The 14,519-nt window shown below is 40.4% G+C and overlaps 1 protein-coding gene across 2 annotated transcripts; it reads right to left on the bottom strand.

The window, feature by feature from the left end:
* Positions 1-393: 393 nt before the first annotated feature.
* LOC114364735 (uncharacterized) lies at positions 394-5,654 on the bottom strand. Of its 2 annotated transcripts, XM_028321013.1 has the most exons (5): positions 5,220-5,653; positions 4,985-5,100; positions 4,394-4,906; positions 786-1,045; positions 394-709 (listed from the first exon to the last, which is right to left on the bottom strand). In XM_028321013.1, the coding sequence occupies exons 1-4, from the start codon at positions 5,545-5,547 to the stop codon at positions 806-808; spliced, it is 1,197 nt and encodes a 398-aa protein (XP_028176814.1). In that variant the 5' UTR covers positions 5,548-5,653; the 3' UTR covers positions 394-709; positions 786-805. The 2 variants fall into 2 exon arrangements, with proteins under 2 accessions (XP_028176814.1, XP_028176815.1); XM_028321014.1 differs by lacking the exon at positions 786-1,045 and having other exon boundaries at positions 5,220-5,654.
* Between the last annotated feature and the right edge of the window lie 8,865 nt (positions 5,655-14,519).

The raw sequence follows: 14,519 nt of genomic DNA, 5'->3' as shown, positions 1-14,519 counted from the left end.
AGAATACTAGCATTATGGCGGACTATTGTTGGTTATTGAAGCGCGACGATCCAAACCGGAAATTTAAGCGAAAATCGGACAACCGAAGCTTCCAGGAAAAAAGGACCAGGTTCCACAAATAAAATTTATATGTAATTTAGACCAGTAATAAGTTGTTATTATATTTTAGTAGTTATTTAAGTTAAAAGTAATTTACTTCTTTAAATATATTTTTTTTATGTGAAAACTTGTGATATTTTACCTTTTTTCTATCTGTACCTTTTTTGAAAAATCTGGAGGTGATGGAGAAAAACTAAGTACATATTCGTAATCAGCGCACCAAAATACCTTAGAATCAGCTATCAAATTCCAGAGAGGAAGTTATGACCCTCATTTTGCAGGCCTGTGTAATTTAAAATATTTTTTTAAAAATCTCTAAAATACTAAATATTGGACGGATATACAAAATTGTTTTATTATAATACATAATATGTATATGTAAAATATCTTCACAACTTTAATACAACTGAATACTTTGATTGGGGAGAGAAAAGAATTTTGCAATACCGGCTGGTGGTTTAGTTTGCAGATGTTCTTCTATAAATTGGCACGGACATACGTACTTTTCGCCGTGACGCCCTGGAACAGTGCTGCTGAGATTCAACCTGTTTTTGACGGCGTACGCACCCCATCGACCGATGTACCGAAAATATAGAAGCTCACCCCGTTCCTGCGGAAAGAAAGATTAGGTTACGAAAGTAGTTATGATACGTTTAGTTTATGTAAGAAAAAAGATTGAGACTTGCCAAACTTTGGGTCGGTTTGGTCAGTCGAGACCGCGCCGCCTGAGCCAGTCGTTGCAGAGCGGGCAACAGGCGCGGGTGTCTTTCGGCTCTTTGTTCCGTAATATCTCCTCAATGTACTGACAAGGGCAGAGCGCCTGTGTTAGGTGGCGCGGCGCCGCGGGGTTGCCGCCCTCCTCGTCTAGCGTCCAGTCGAGGCGGCGCCGCAAGTAGTCTTTGCCCCACCGCTGCAGGTACCGGAGGTACACTTGCTCTGCCATACCCTGCACATTCATATGCCTCGCTTACCCACTAAAACTACTCACACCGTTATTTCCTTAAATAAGGGTTAGTTAAGATTAAATATTTATCATGCAATGCAAGCAATAAAATATATTATTATTTTTCTAGAAAAAAAAGAGGCTGACGAGATTCTTGCGCTGTGCTTCTTCATAGCACTGGCCCATTTATTGTCCTGAAGCAGTGGTAGGGTTAATACTGGGACGTGTAAAAGTGCTTCTTAAAAGCCTACTTGCATAAATAAATGAATTTTTCAGTTTCTTTTTGTAAAGTTAGAGATAGAAGTAGAGAGCAGATATAATAAGCAAATACATATTTGTCGTGACGTGCGTCTGCCTCCACTCCTCTCTCTCTCTCTCTACATAATTTGCCATTTCCATATTTTTTACTAAAACCTATAAATTACTTGGTGCATTAATAGTAAAAATAAAATTGTTGCTCCAAAATGATTCAAAAGAAACAGAATTTACACAGAACTCGCGTAATTACACAGGGTGACTTGAACCGCCATCGCGCCATGCGCCATAGCAAATTCTCATGCCATGAAAAAAATACATTACTTATGTATCTCCTAAACTACTACTGTTTAGCTAGGTAAGGTCTAATAGTTTGCAAACAACTACCTCCTCTTGCATGGGAATTTGCTATGGCGGTTTGCAGTCACCCTATATTATGAGTATAAAATAAAATACCCTATATCTGATACCTTATGAAATCATAGGGTATTAATGAAATTAATCAAATTAATGAACTTAGTTTCAAATCTTCTAATTTCCTTTAAACATACATGAAATTAATTAAACGGCCGTCCGTTTGGTGTTGTGGTTCGTAACGGACTACAATAATAGCGAGGTCGCGGGTTCGATCCCCGCACAGTACAAATATCTATCTAAATAATATGTACGTATTTAAAAAAATATTTAAGTATGTTTGGGACTAAAGGCGCAGTTTAAAATGTCCAAAGATATTTATTTATTCATTATTTTATTTACCCAAAATAACTAGATTTTTTATAATATACTTACAGGGTGTTTGGCGGAAGGTTAGACAAGCTTCGTAGGTGTTTAGGTAAGGTCATTTTAAGAATAAAAGTTCGCCCATTTCACCCTGAGTGAGCTACTTTTTTTATTGATATTTTTGTTTTAATTTATTTTTTTCCGAAATTTGACCTAAAAACTGCTTCAATTTTTTTTCTCGCGTGTTTTCAACCGCTTTTTTTATTTGTATTAATATCGAATATGTCTTAAATCAAATGAAATAAATTTCAGACCCAGATAATGATTGGATAGCTAGTTACGAGCCGCCAAAGTTTAACAAAAGTAAAAACCACTATAAAAAATTCAACATAGAATTCGATTAAAAAAAAAAAAAGTTGATAATGGATTGCCAAAGATCTTAAAAACATCTCTAGCTTCTCTTCTTTCTAATGATACATCACATGTAGTAATTAGATACTGAAATTTGACAAAAATTCAAAGTTTAAGGAAGAAAATGGAATAATAATACAAAAATAATCCAATCATCATCTGGACCTTAAATTTATTTTATTTGATTAAAGATATATTCGATATTAATATCAAATAAAAAAAGCGGTTGAAAACACGCGAGAAAAAAAATTGAAACAGTTTTCAAGTCAACAGAAAAATTTAATAAAAACAAAAATATCAATTAAAAAAAAGTAGCTTACTTAGGGTCAAATGGGCGAACTCGTATTCTTAAAATAACCTTACCTATACACCCACGAAGTTTGTCTAACCTTCTGCCAAACACCCTGTATTTATTTACTTAAACACTTAAAGGTGAATTTTATTTTTGCCAAAGTACCTAACGTTTTTGTGTTAATTTTTTTATTCCCAGTCACAGAAGTGGAATTACACATAAAATCATGCATACAAACAAATCCAGTCACCTAGTTTAACACTTCTGGCACACAACTGGCAAAATTACAGCTATTCCATACTATTTGAACGTCAGCACATTGCGTCTGACAATATCAAAACATTATGACACTCTCATGACTCCCTGACTCATGCCAGTTGTGTGTCAAGCATCGGTTTAAGGTAGGGTTTCTGCTCGAGCCTTCTCGAACTCGAGAAAACTCGAGAAATTTGGCTTCATTCGAGACGAGAAAAAAATTACCGGAGCTCGAGAATTCTCGAGTTTCGATTTTGAAGCTTTAATACTCTTGAAAGCCTGTTTTCTTAGACAAAAGTAAGTTTTTAATTATTTAATAGGTTAACGTTGCTTTTAGACTGGCCTAGTCTTCCTTTTTTAACTGATGAATGATCTCAATCGAAACTAAATAATAATGTTTACCTACGAGTATGCTATACCTATTTATTATGTATGTTTAACTCTGACTGATTTAAAGACCGAAAAATTTGTTAACTGTCTGTTAGGTTAGGTACTCGTGCCTCCTCGTAAAGTTTATTCAAGTCGTTATCCTAATGAAATTTAAAAAATTATTAAAAAGTGTTTTTTTATTTGTAAAAAAAAACTATTTATCGTAATTTTGCTATTTGGACTTGTGTCCTTTGGAAAACAAGTGATTCAATTGTAGCTCCAGATTTTTTATTGTTATTTATCCTTACAGTACACGCGACTTTATGACTTTTGTTCCTTTAGTTAATAACTAAGTTATGATTATTAGTTAATATTAATTATGAAAGAAGATTTCATTTTTTGTTTGTTTCCTTACCAAAATAAGTGGTACTAAATTCTAATATTGATTGTTGTGCATTAAAGTAGGTATATTAGATTAAAAAACCTATGTTTTTATTAAATTTCAACCGATTTCAACAGTTTTAATTGAAAGACTCGAGACCCGAGAAAACTCGAGACTTTCGCCTCGAGAATTCCCGAAACTCGAGAAAAAAAATAGGTCGAGAAATCAGAAACCCTANAGTTGTGTGTCAAGCATCGGTTTAAGGTAAGTATAATGTGGTATTATGATAATAATGATTGTGATGAATTTAATTCCCAAGAAAACCATGACATATTTATATTGTGTCAATAGATTAGTGTTCCAATGGTTAGGTTTTATGAAAATGTACATTATTTGTGTCAGTAGATATTAGCATGAGAATGTAAAGGATATGGCAAACATATTATTTTCTATCATTTTTATTGAGTTAAGCGGCAGTTCTATTTCAATGGAGTCCTAGTATACCGACAGATTTAATTCAATAATGCCTACTTAAGACTAAATTATTAAAATAAAATAATGAATGAGAAAACTTTTGTGTATCATCAATAACTTAATAAGTAAGTTTTGGTGAAACTTAACAAAGAAACCTATAAAAAGGTAAATTAAATTTTGTGTGAATACATACCTGTCTTCTTGATAGCCTTGTGGATTGACTTCCTTGTATAACTATATCATTAGCAGAAACATCAAGCCTTTGCTCCCAGCCTTGCATTATAGTCTTACCCTCTTCACTCTCAATAAATTGCTGTATATGAGCAATACAAGGCCCAGAATCAAAATATATAAAGCAAAGATTAACTTTGTGACATGATATTTTACCTCTATCATCCAAAGTAAGAATAAGTTTGTGTTTGTTGAGCAACTTATTAACACTTGATAAACATTGTTCTAGGCCCTTTGAAAGTCGTAACTTGATCCACATACATAAAAATATGGCAGCTGCATTAAGTATTAACCATAATACTCCAAGGGAAAATAAAGTTAAACCTGTTAGACCTGAGAACAATAGAGCTAAGAGTACAAGAAATGCAAGGCTGATCCAACACATAAGGACTCGCTTGTAGCATATATTGTATAGGGTAAAACGGGCATCATTCACTAGTAACTCCATAGCATGGACATATTCTTCTACGGTTAGCTGAAATAAAAGATATGCTTATAATACTTACATCAACCAAACACAGGATTATATTAGGTAAAGAAAAATAAAACTTACAGTGAGCCCTTGAGCCATCAATTCTTCAGGTACCAACTCAGGACGGAAATGGGCAGCAGTTATCCAGGGCCATTTTGAGTTAACAGGTAAAAGTGTTACTATTATGTCACCATTGGCTATAATGATATGAAAACCATCAATCAACAAAAGACAATGTAATAGTATTTGTCTTAGAGTATTTTTTGTAAATTTGTGATAAGTAGGTATATCACGATGAAAATAATTTAATACTTACTAAAACCATGACGTATGTTAACGAACTCTACGTTTTTCGACAAAGTACCCTGCGTTGCAGTTTCCGTGTTTCTGTCTCCACGTTCTAAGTTTACGTGCACAGTCTCTGTGGTCAAGACTGCTGGAGGTTGGGTAGCACATTTAGTGGAAGTGGTAGCTGCGACATCGGTTTCTTCTACATCAACTTGTGTTTCACCTCCTAGGGGATTGCTTGTTTGCCCCGTTTCCTCGTCAAATTTCACCCAACCATGTCGTGTCTTGTCACGATTTACATTACCATTGGCTTCATTTGCTTCTGGCAATTTACTATGTGCATCTATTTCACTCATTTTCAAATAACAACAAATTAATATTTAATTTCTCGCTCAACTTTCCAATCAGAATTTTTCGTCCGTGTGAGTGATTAATCACAGACAATTTTTTTAATTTATGTCACATTGTGTCACATGTCAACAGTGTCAGTTGGAACCAAAGATACTTCTTCTTCTTCTTTTTTGATGTTGGCAATACATGTGGAGGCCAACTTGATTTGTGCCATTTTCAAATTTCAAGTCAAGTGAGACGAGTTACAAAATGGGACAAGTGGGATGGGACTTCATACATATGGACTACTTGAGAGAATCCGAAGAATCATACTGCCCAGGGCCTCGATTGCGCTAATTTTTAACGTCTCCAATTCATTGGTGCTTCTTCTCCAGTTGCGCTCCGTTTTTCATTCCAGCTGAGGTGCAAATTCGGTATCGCGGTCGGTAAAGTTCACGCGCAAATGCGCAAACAAAGACGAAACAACGGATTTAATACTTTCCAATAAAAGTCCGAACACCTTGTTTTTTCACTAAAACACAGCAAATGTTAGTGAAGGCGTTTGACTCGAGTTTGAGGAAAAGTAACTTTCTTCTTTCTTTCAGCTTTTACACAAAGATGCAGTTACGTTTTGTTTTCGTTTTATCTAGCTGTCAAAGCGACACCGCGATACGAATTTGTGATTTTCGTTCGTCGTCTCAAGCAGCGGTTCCCGAATGGTGGTCCGCGGAACCCTGGGGTTCCGTGGAAAGGCCGCAAGGGTTCCGTAAAAAATATTATCCCACGTTTCGTGACCGACGTTGTTCGCTCGCACCGACTTGTTTACGCACAAGGGAGGGGCAGGGCGTGCGGGCGGAGTAGTACGGGGGTTCCGCTAGGAAAAGTATAATCAATTAGGGTTCCTTGGCAAAATAAAATTGGGAAACCCTGGTCTAAAGCCTGGTCCGTGAGCACGTAGAATCCCGTCCAATGACCCCAAGCTACCCATCCCTATCGCTCGCGCGTAATTATGTTGCTGTCGCGACTGTGCGACGGGCAGGGCCGCCGCAAGCGGGCGTGCAATGCGTGCACCGCACGCGGGCGGCACGCCCAGGGGGGCGGCAAATCGGGCGCTCAGAGCTTCCGAGAAGAGAAGCTCAGGGCGCTTAGAACAGCTGGGATCACGCAGCTGTTCCCGTCTGACGGAAGAGATGGTGTGTGCAATGCAGGCGGGGGCACCCCCACACTATCAGCCGCTGACCATCATCGTGGAGGGGAATCAGGAAGCGATCATATTGTCCCCTCCTCTGACCCCCCCGCCGCCGACGGAGTGAGGGCGCGTTTGGTTCGTCCTCGTGCTCTCGCTCCGAGGACTCATTTTGCAACATGACGTTTTTGCAGAAGGAGGCTATTGCCGCCCAGGCCTCATTACTGTCCAGCATTGCTTTGACTATGCTAGCCAGCACGAGGTCCCGGCCCAGCGCCTCGAGCCCACGCCGCACACACTGCGAGGGTATCGTGCGCCTCGTCCTCCGAGCCACGCGGCGGACCACCTCTCTTCTCGAACGGGCCTCTCGACTTCTGTCGAGAATGTCAACCCATATGAGAGCCCCGTAAAGCGCAATGCTTTTCAAAATGCTGGCGTATANCTTATATTACCTACTGTACAAATGAGACAGTAAATTTACCTGATATTACCTACTAGAAATAGTAAAGGTTCATTCCTTTCATCATCATCTGATGATGATGATCTGATGATTTCAGCCACAGGACGTCCACTGCTGGCTGAACATAGGCCTCCCCCAAAGACTTCAACATCGCACGGTTGGTAGCGGCCTGCATCCAGCGCCTTCCTGCTACCTTTATCAGGTCGTCGGTCCACCTTGTTGGTGGACATCCCACGCTGCGTTTTCCGTACGGCTAGCACGAAAAACTTTCCGAGTTTGAATCGTTTGCGTATTCGAATCGTCATCAAAAGGTTTAGTGCGAAAACTACAACAGCGCCTTTGTGAACGTGTCGTAAAGTGAACTTAGTATGAGTACTAAAGCCTGGTCCGTAAGCACGTAGAATTTTGTCCAATGACCCCAAGCTACCCATCCTTATCGCTCGCGCGTAATTATATTGCTGTCGCGACTGTGCGACGCGCGCTCGCAGTGAGTGTGCGAGCGCGAGAGCAACATAATTACGCGCGAGCGATAAGGATGGGTAGCTAGTAGAGGTGGGCGCCGATATAAAATTGGCCGGCGGCGGCGCGCCGACTTTTTGACCTCGGCGGCGGCGGCGTCGGCGGCGTGACCTTGTTTGACCTTTGTTCATTAGGTATTTTTTTTAAATCCGGTTTTTTTAGTATCTGTCGTCAAGACTAATCAGGTGATTTGCAGTTGGTTGGGGTCACTTGGGGTTTGAGCCACTAGAGCAATGGTTTACCCTAGTAAATTAGCTCTCTTGATCATAGATAGGTACTTTAATATTTGGATAGCGGGTTTGGCTGAGATCAGGTTCTCGTGTACTTCCTAACGGCGAGCGTGACAATGTGCCGATAAAAGTACCTTTAACATGTATTTTTGAGCTCTTTGGAGGCACATAGTTAATGTTGGATTAGCTGGCTGTCGGTAGAACATTATATTCAGTTCTGTTTTATTTATATTTATGGTCTTTCCATGTCATCCTACGGTCCGGTATGGTCCGGTGCGCCACTTGGTCAGCCAAGCAGCTGACTTTGCAACAGTCTAGTCAGTTAAAGATCACAGTTACATTTGAGGAATGCCGCAGCTTTCTGGTGTCTGGGCTACTTTACTAGTAGATGTTATAGAGTATCGGACCAAGTACAGATTTCTGGGGTACTCCAGCTCTGCAGCTAAAAAGAGAAGATTTTGTCACCGAGTTTGATTTAAAACTGTCTGTCACTGAGATAAGAATCCATCAGCAGGTAGTAGAAGTGTGCTAGAAGGTACTTTTTAATTTCATAGAGTAGTCCTTTATGATGAACCACATGCTACGTCTTCCTGCTTGTGGTCGCCACTCAAAAACTTTACTGCCCCAGCAGCCATCAGCTCTACGAGATATGTGCCCCGCCCACTGCCACTTGATTTTAGCGATTCTGTGGGCTATGTCAGTCACTTTGTCCTCCTGCGTCTTTCGTCCTCAATTAGCGTAGTAGGAATCAATCTTCTACTTTGAACTTGAGGAGGGTAAGCGGAAACATGGCGGACAACTCCTCAGATAGTCAAGTAAAAAAATGTCCAGAAGTAGCATACGAAAAGATGCAAAATCAGCCCTCTCAAATCACAATGGGAATGTTATTAAGGTAAAGGGTAGTAAGGGATTATCCGTGTCAATGGGTTTAAATAAACCGGCTTGTCATGTAGCAAAAGTCTGAGATTTTTCTTGTCAGTTCGCACTCGCCACTCATGTATTACCAGACCTAATAAGCGGAGAACACTTTGAGGGNTTTCGCTCCATAGTGGGCCAGGGCGTGCGGGCGGAGTAGTACGGGGGTTCCGCTAGGAAAAGTATAATCAATTAGGGTTCCTTGGCAAAATAAAATTGGGAAACCCTGGTCTAAAGCCTGGTCCGTGAGCACGTAGAATCCCGTCCAATGACCCCAAGCTACCCATCCCTATCGCTCGCGCGTAATTATGTTGCTGTCGCGACTGTGCGACGGGCGCCAGCAGTGAGTGTGCGAGCGATAGGGATGGGTAGCTTGGGGTCATTGGACGGGATTCTACGTGCTCACGGACCAGGCTTTAGTCACGTTGTAGTTGAAAATATTTAGCGCAATCGGGGCACTGTTTCATTTGCCCACACTCATTCATGTTTACGAACACTTGTTAATAATCCTCCATTATTACACATTAATAGTCGTCAAACGTGTCTTCTTCTTTCTTCTTTTCAGCCAAATGACGTCCACTGCTGGACAAAGGCCTCCCCCAAGGTTTTCCACAATGAACGGTCCTGCGCTGCCCGCATCCAGGCTCTTCCCGCGACCTTTACCAGATCGTCGGTCCACCTAGTAGGAGGCCTGCCCACGCTACGTCTTCCAGCCCGTGGTCGCCACTCGAGAACTTTCCTGCCCCAACGGCCATCGTCTCTACGAGCTATGTGCCCCGCCCACTGCCACTTGATTTTAGCAATTCTGCGAGCTATGTCGGTTACTTTGGTTCTCCTGCGGATCTCCTCATTTCTGATTCGATCACGCAGGGAAACTCCGAGCATAGCCCGCTCCATCGCCCTTTGGGTGACCTTGAGCCTTCTTATGAGGCCCATAGTAAGCGACCACGTCTCAGATCCGTATACCATCACTGGCAACACGCATTGGTCAAATACTTTCGACTTAAGACACTGCGGTATTTCGGACGTGAGTATATGGCGAAGCTTCCCGAACGCTGTGGGCGCCGATATAAAATTGGCCGGCGGCGGCGCGCCGACTTTTTGACCTCGGCGGCGGCGGCGTCGGCGGCGTGACCTTGTTTGACCTTTGTTCATTAGGTATTTTTTTTAAATCCGGTTTTTTTAGTATCTGTCGTCAAGACTAATCAGGTGATTTGCAGTTGGTTGGGGTCACTTGGGGTTTGAGCCACTAGAGCAATGGTTTACCCTAGTAAATTAGCTCTCTTGATCATAGATAGGTACTTTAATATTTGGATAGCGGGTTTGGCTGAGATCAGGTTCTCGTGTACTTCCTAACGGCGAGCGTGACAATGTGCCGATAAAAGTACCTTTAACATGTATTTTTGAGCTCTTTGGAGGCACATAGTTAATGTTGGATTAGCTGGCTGTCGGTAGAACATTATATTCAGTTCTGTTTTATTTATATTTATGGTCTTTCCATGTCATCCTACGGTCCGGTATGGTCCGGTGCGCCACTTGGTCAGCCAAGCAGCTGACTTTGCAACAGTCTAGTCAGTTAAAGATCACAGTTACATTTGAGGAATGCCGCAGCTTTCTGGTGTCTGGGCTACTTTACTAGTAGATGTTATAGAGTATCGGACCAAGTACAGATTTCTGGGGTACTCCAGCTCTGCAGCTAAAAAGAGAAGATTTTGTCACCGAGTTTGATTTAAAACTGTCTGTCACTGAGATAAGAATCCATCAGCAGGTAGTAGAAGTGTGCTAGAAGGTACTTTTTAATTTCATAGAGTAGTCCTTTATGATGAACCACATGCTACGTCTTCCTGCTTGTGGTCGCCACTCAAAAACTTTACTGCCCCAGCAGCCATCAGCTCTACGAGATATGTGCCCCGCCCACTGCCACTTGATTTTAGCGATTCTGTGGGCTATGTCAGTCACTTTGTCCTCCTGCGTCTTTCGTCCTCAATTAGCGTAGTAGGAATCAATCTTCTACTTTGAACTTGAGGAGGGTAAGCGGAAACATGGCGGACAACTCCTCAGATAGTCAAGTAAAAAAATGTCCAGAAGTAGCATACGAAAAGATGCAAAATCAGCCCTCTCAAATCACAATGGGAATGTTATTAAGGTAAAGGGTAGTAAGGGATTATCCGTGTCAATGGGTTTAAATAAACCGGCTTGTCATGTAGCAAAAGTCTGAGATTTTTCTTGTCAGTTCGCACTCGCCACTCATGTATTACCAGACCTAATAAGCGGAGAACACTTTGAGGGAGGTACTTTGAGTAAAGGTACTATGAGTAAAATAAGTATTTTGTGTTGTAAAATATGTAAAATCTAAGACCAAATGTAGCAATAACAATTAACATAACTTTAAGAACAAAAACTTTTGCACGTCGCATGCGACAGAATATGCTGGAATTAACTAAATTAACACCAATGTAACCATGTTCTTGCAAATAAATGATTTTATTATTATTATTATTATTTGTTGCCTTCCAGAGGTTGTGGTTCCCATTTGCATTCCGAGACATATTTGCCTGTCTCTGTGTGAGTGATTTTCTTAAATTATAGTCCAATAGTGTGGGAGAGTGTATGGAGAGCAGCCGAAGCTTAGGTTATCTCAAAGCCTGGGTAAATTTACCTCTAATTTTCAGGCAGAAGTCTACGCCATTATTGAATGTGCGGAAGCTAACCTGCGAAAAAATTATGCCAACCACATAATTTACATTAACTCAGACAGTCAGGCTGCGCTGATGGCCGTAAACTCCATCTTAATCACTTCAAAGTTGGTAGAAAACTGCATGAGTCGACTGAATACCCTAGGAAAATGTAACAGATTAACGCAGAGATGGGTTCCAGGTCACGCGGGAATCGTGAAACTGGCCAGAGCGGGAGCGGAGGGAACACAATATGGTCCAGAACCCTTTTGTGGCATTTCCAAATTAAAGTCTCGCTCGAATAACCCTGGAGAACATCTATTTAAACAAATCCTTTAAGGCATGGTCAGACACGCCAGGATTAACTCATTCCAAAGCTCTTATAAAAGCCTATGACCGAAAATGCTCTAAGCAGATCATAGGACTGAGTAGGATCAAAATGCGCATCTTAGTTCGAGCCTTCACTGGACACTGCAGCTTAAACAAGCACTTGTCCACTATGGAACTGTCCGAATCAAGAACGTGCAGGATGTGCCAAGAGGCAGATGAAACGCCACTACACATTCTCACGGACTGCGGACCTTTGATGCGCAAGCGGAGCTTACACCTGGGCAAACACATCCTAAGCCAACAAGATGTAAAACATATCGCCCCCCAAAAGATACTGCAATTCCTAATGGATGCAGGACTCGAAGGCGAACTGTAAGGAAAATAGCGGCGATCACAATAGATCGGTACCGGTCGCAGTTATACTAGGACTTTATTGAACTAGAATAGCCGCTCAACTCAATAAAAAAATAGTTCTTCTGCGTTTGAAACACAAATTAGTACAGTATAGGAGAGGAATAAATTGCAAATAGTTTGTACAGTATCAGTATCGGCGCGCCGACAGCTGGTCGTCGGCGGCGGCGGCGTGAAAAAATTCGCGGCGGCGGCGGCGCGCCGGCGTGGCGCCCACCTCTAGTAGCTAGGGGTCATTGGACAAAATTCTACGTGCTCACGAACCAGGCTTTAGTATTATAATTATCTGTGGTAGTACATGAGAAATGATTGCACGAAACTTATTTTGAGAATCAAAATTGTCACATTATCGTTTAATTCGAAGTTTGAGTATTGAATTTGTCGAATACGCAACCGATTCGAAGACGAAAGTTGTTCATGCTAGAGCTTAGTACGTGACCTCCACTCCAGAACCGTGCTGCCCCATCGCCCGTCAGTTTTGCGCACTATGTGCCCTGCCCATTGCCACTTCAGCTTGCTAATCTGTCGGGCTGTGACAGTGACTTTAGTTCGTTTACGGATCTCCTCATTTCTGTATTGATCTTGTTTTGGATCTCGTAAAGAAACACCGAGCATAGCCCTTTCCATAGCACGCTGTGCAACATTGAGCTTCTTTATGAGGAGTAGGAGATAATAAAATAAATAAAAAATCTTTACTAATACCTACTAATAAGTATTATTAATGCGAAAGTAACTCTGTCTGTTTTGCTTTCACGCCTAAACCACCGAACCGATTTTGATGAAATTTTGCATAGAGATAGTTTGAGTCCCGAGAACGGACATAGGATAGTTTTTATCCCGGTTTGCATGGACCTATCCGGTCTGTGACAGAAAAATTCCACGAGGGCGAAGCTGCGAGCGGAAAGCGCTAGTTAAGTAGTCTGACTGGAGAATTCTGAGACTTCTTGGCGGGAAAGTCGTATTGTAATCATTTTTAGTAGTTTTGTGTACCTATAATCGAATTTATATTTTTTTTAATGGTGGAATAATAAACCACTGCATTGTGAACATAACACGAATATGCACTCAGGTGCACTTCAAGTCTCTGACAGGAAGCTTTGATCGTTACCACAGATATGGATAGATGCAGCATGTGTCAAAAATTGTATGAAGCCGAGCGTGCCACTTTTTAAACGTCATTAGTGTCATTTTAGCGAATTTTAGTGATTGCCGCAACGTAAAAGTAATCGTATCATCGTACTGCATTCGAAAAGTCATCGAAAGATATCGTGTGACTCGAATCGAAAATTAATTAATTCCGATAAAACTGATATTTTGTTAAATTTATAGCTAGTCTGACTGTGGATTGAAATAATTTTGTAGCGGTAGACGTTATTCTACATCATTTATGCTCTTTGTTCTACATTATTAATTTTCTTATTAATTTGCAAATAATATTTTTGTTGTGCCTGATGTTTAAGAAAGTAATGATCGTTATTCCATTACGTTAAATAGTACTACTAGTAATTCATACCTACTTACCTAATCATAAATCATACTTTTAAATATTCTAGTACCTGACCTAGTTTCATAAAATAAAGACTAACTCAAGCTTTTTATATTTAATAAATGTAAAAATGCGTAGTTTTGCCAATACGTTTTCTTTCATAGTACCTAGTTTTGAAGATATTTCTAAACGACAAAATCCAGTGCCGTCGTATACATAGACTTATACTGCGATCCACAGATATGGATAGATGCAGCAAGTGTCAAAAATTGTATGAAGCCGAGCGTGCCACTTTTTAAACGTCATTAGTGTCATTTTAGCGAATTTTAGTGATTGCCGCAACGTAAAAGTAATCGTATCATCGTACTGCATTTGCAAAGTCATCGGATGATATCGTGTGACTCGATTCGAAAATTAATTAATTCCGATAAAACTGATAATTTGTTAAAATACAAAAGCAAAAACATCTTTATTTACCTTTTTAAAATAAATTAATTCTTACAAATCGTCAAATCTCGTTATTTTTGTTACCCTACCAGCGTTTCAAGACATACATTTGTCAAGTGCATGAATACATGCATCAGTGTGTGTCTTATTGTTGTGAGTAAGTACGGTTCCTTGGGATCGGTATGAGTGCACCACATACAGGGACCATGGTTTTAACTCTTAAGAGTACATCGCAGGATATGTATTAAAAACTATGCTACTTTATACTTCTTCTACTGCTACTTTATTCTAATTAATTATTTGTTACTTGTGCTGTTAATTACAATTCTCAACCCGTAA

This window comes from Ostrinia furnacalis, unplaced genomic scaffold (assembly GCF_004193835.3).
Source record: "Ostrinia furnacalis isolate ACB-3 unplaced genomic scaffold, ASM419383v2 OfSCF7464, whole genome shotgun sequence".
Classification (NCBI taxonomy): Eukaryota; Metazoa; Arthropoda; class Insecta; order Lepidoptera; family Crambidae; genus Ostrinia; species Ostrinia furnacalis.
Note: the sequence above shows the minus strand (reverse complement) of the source record. Positions and strands in the feature narration are given on the sequence as shown.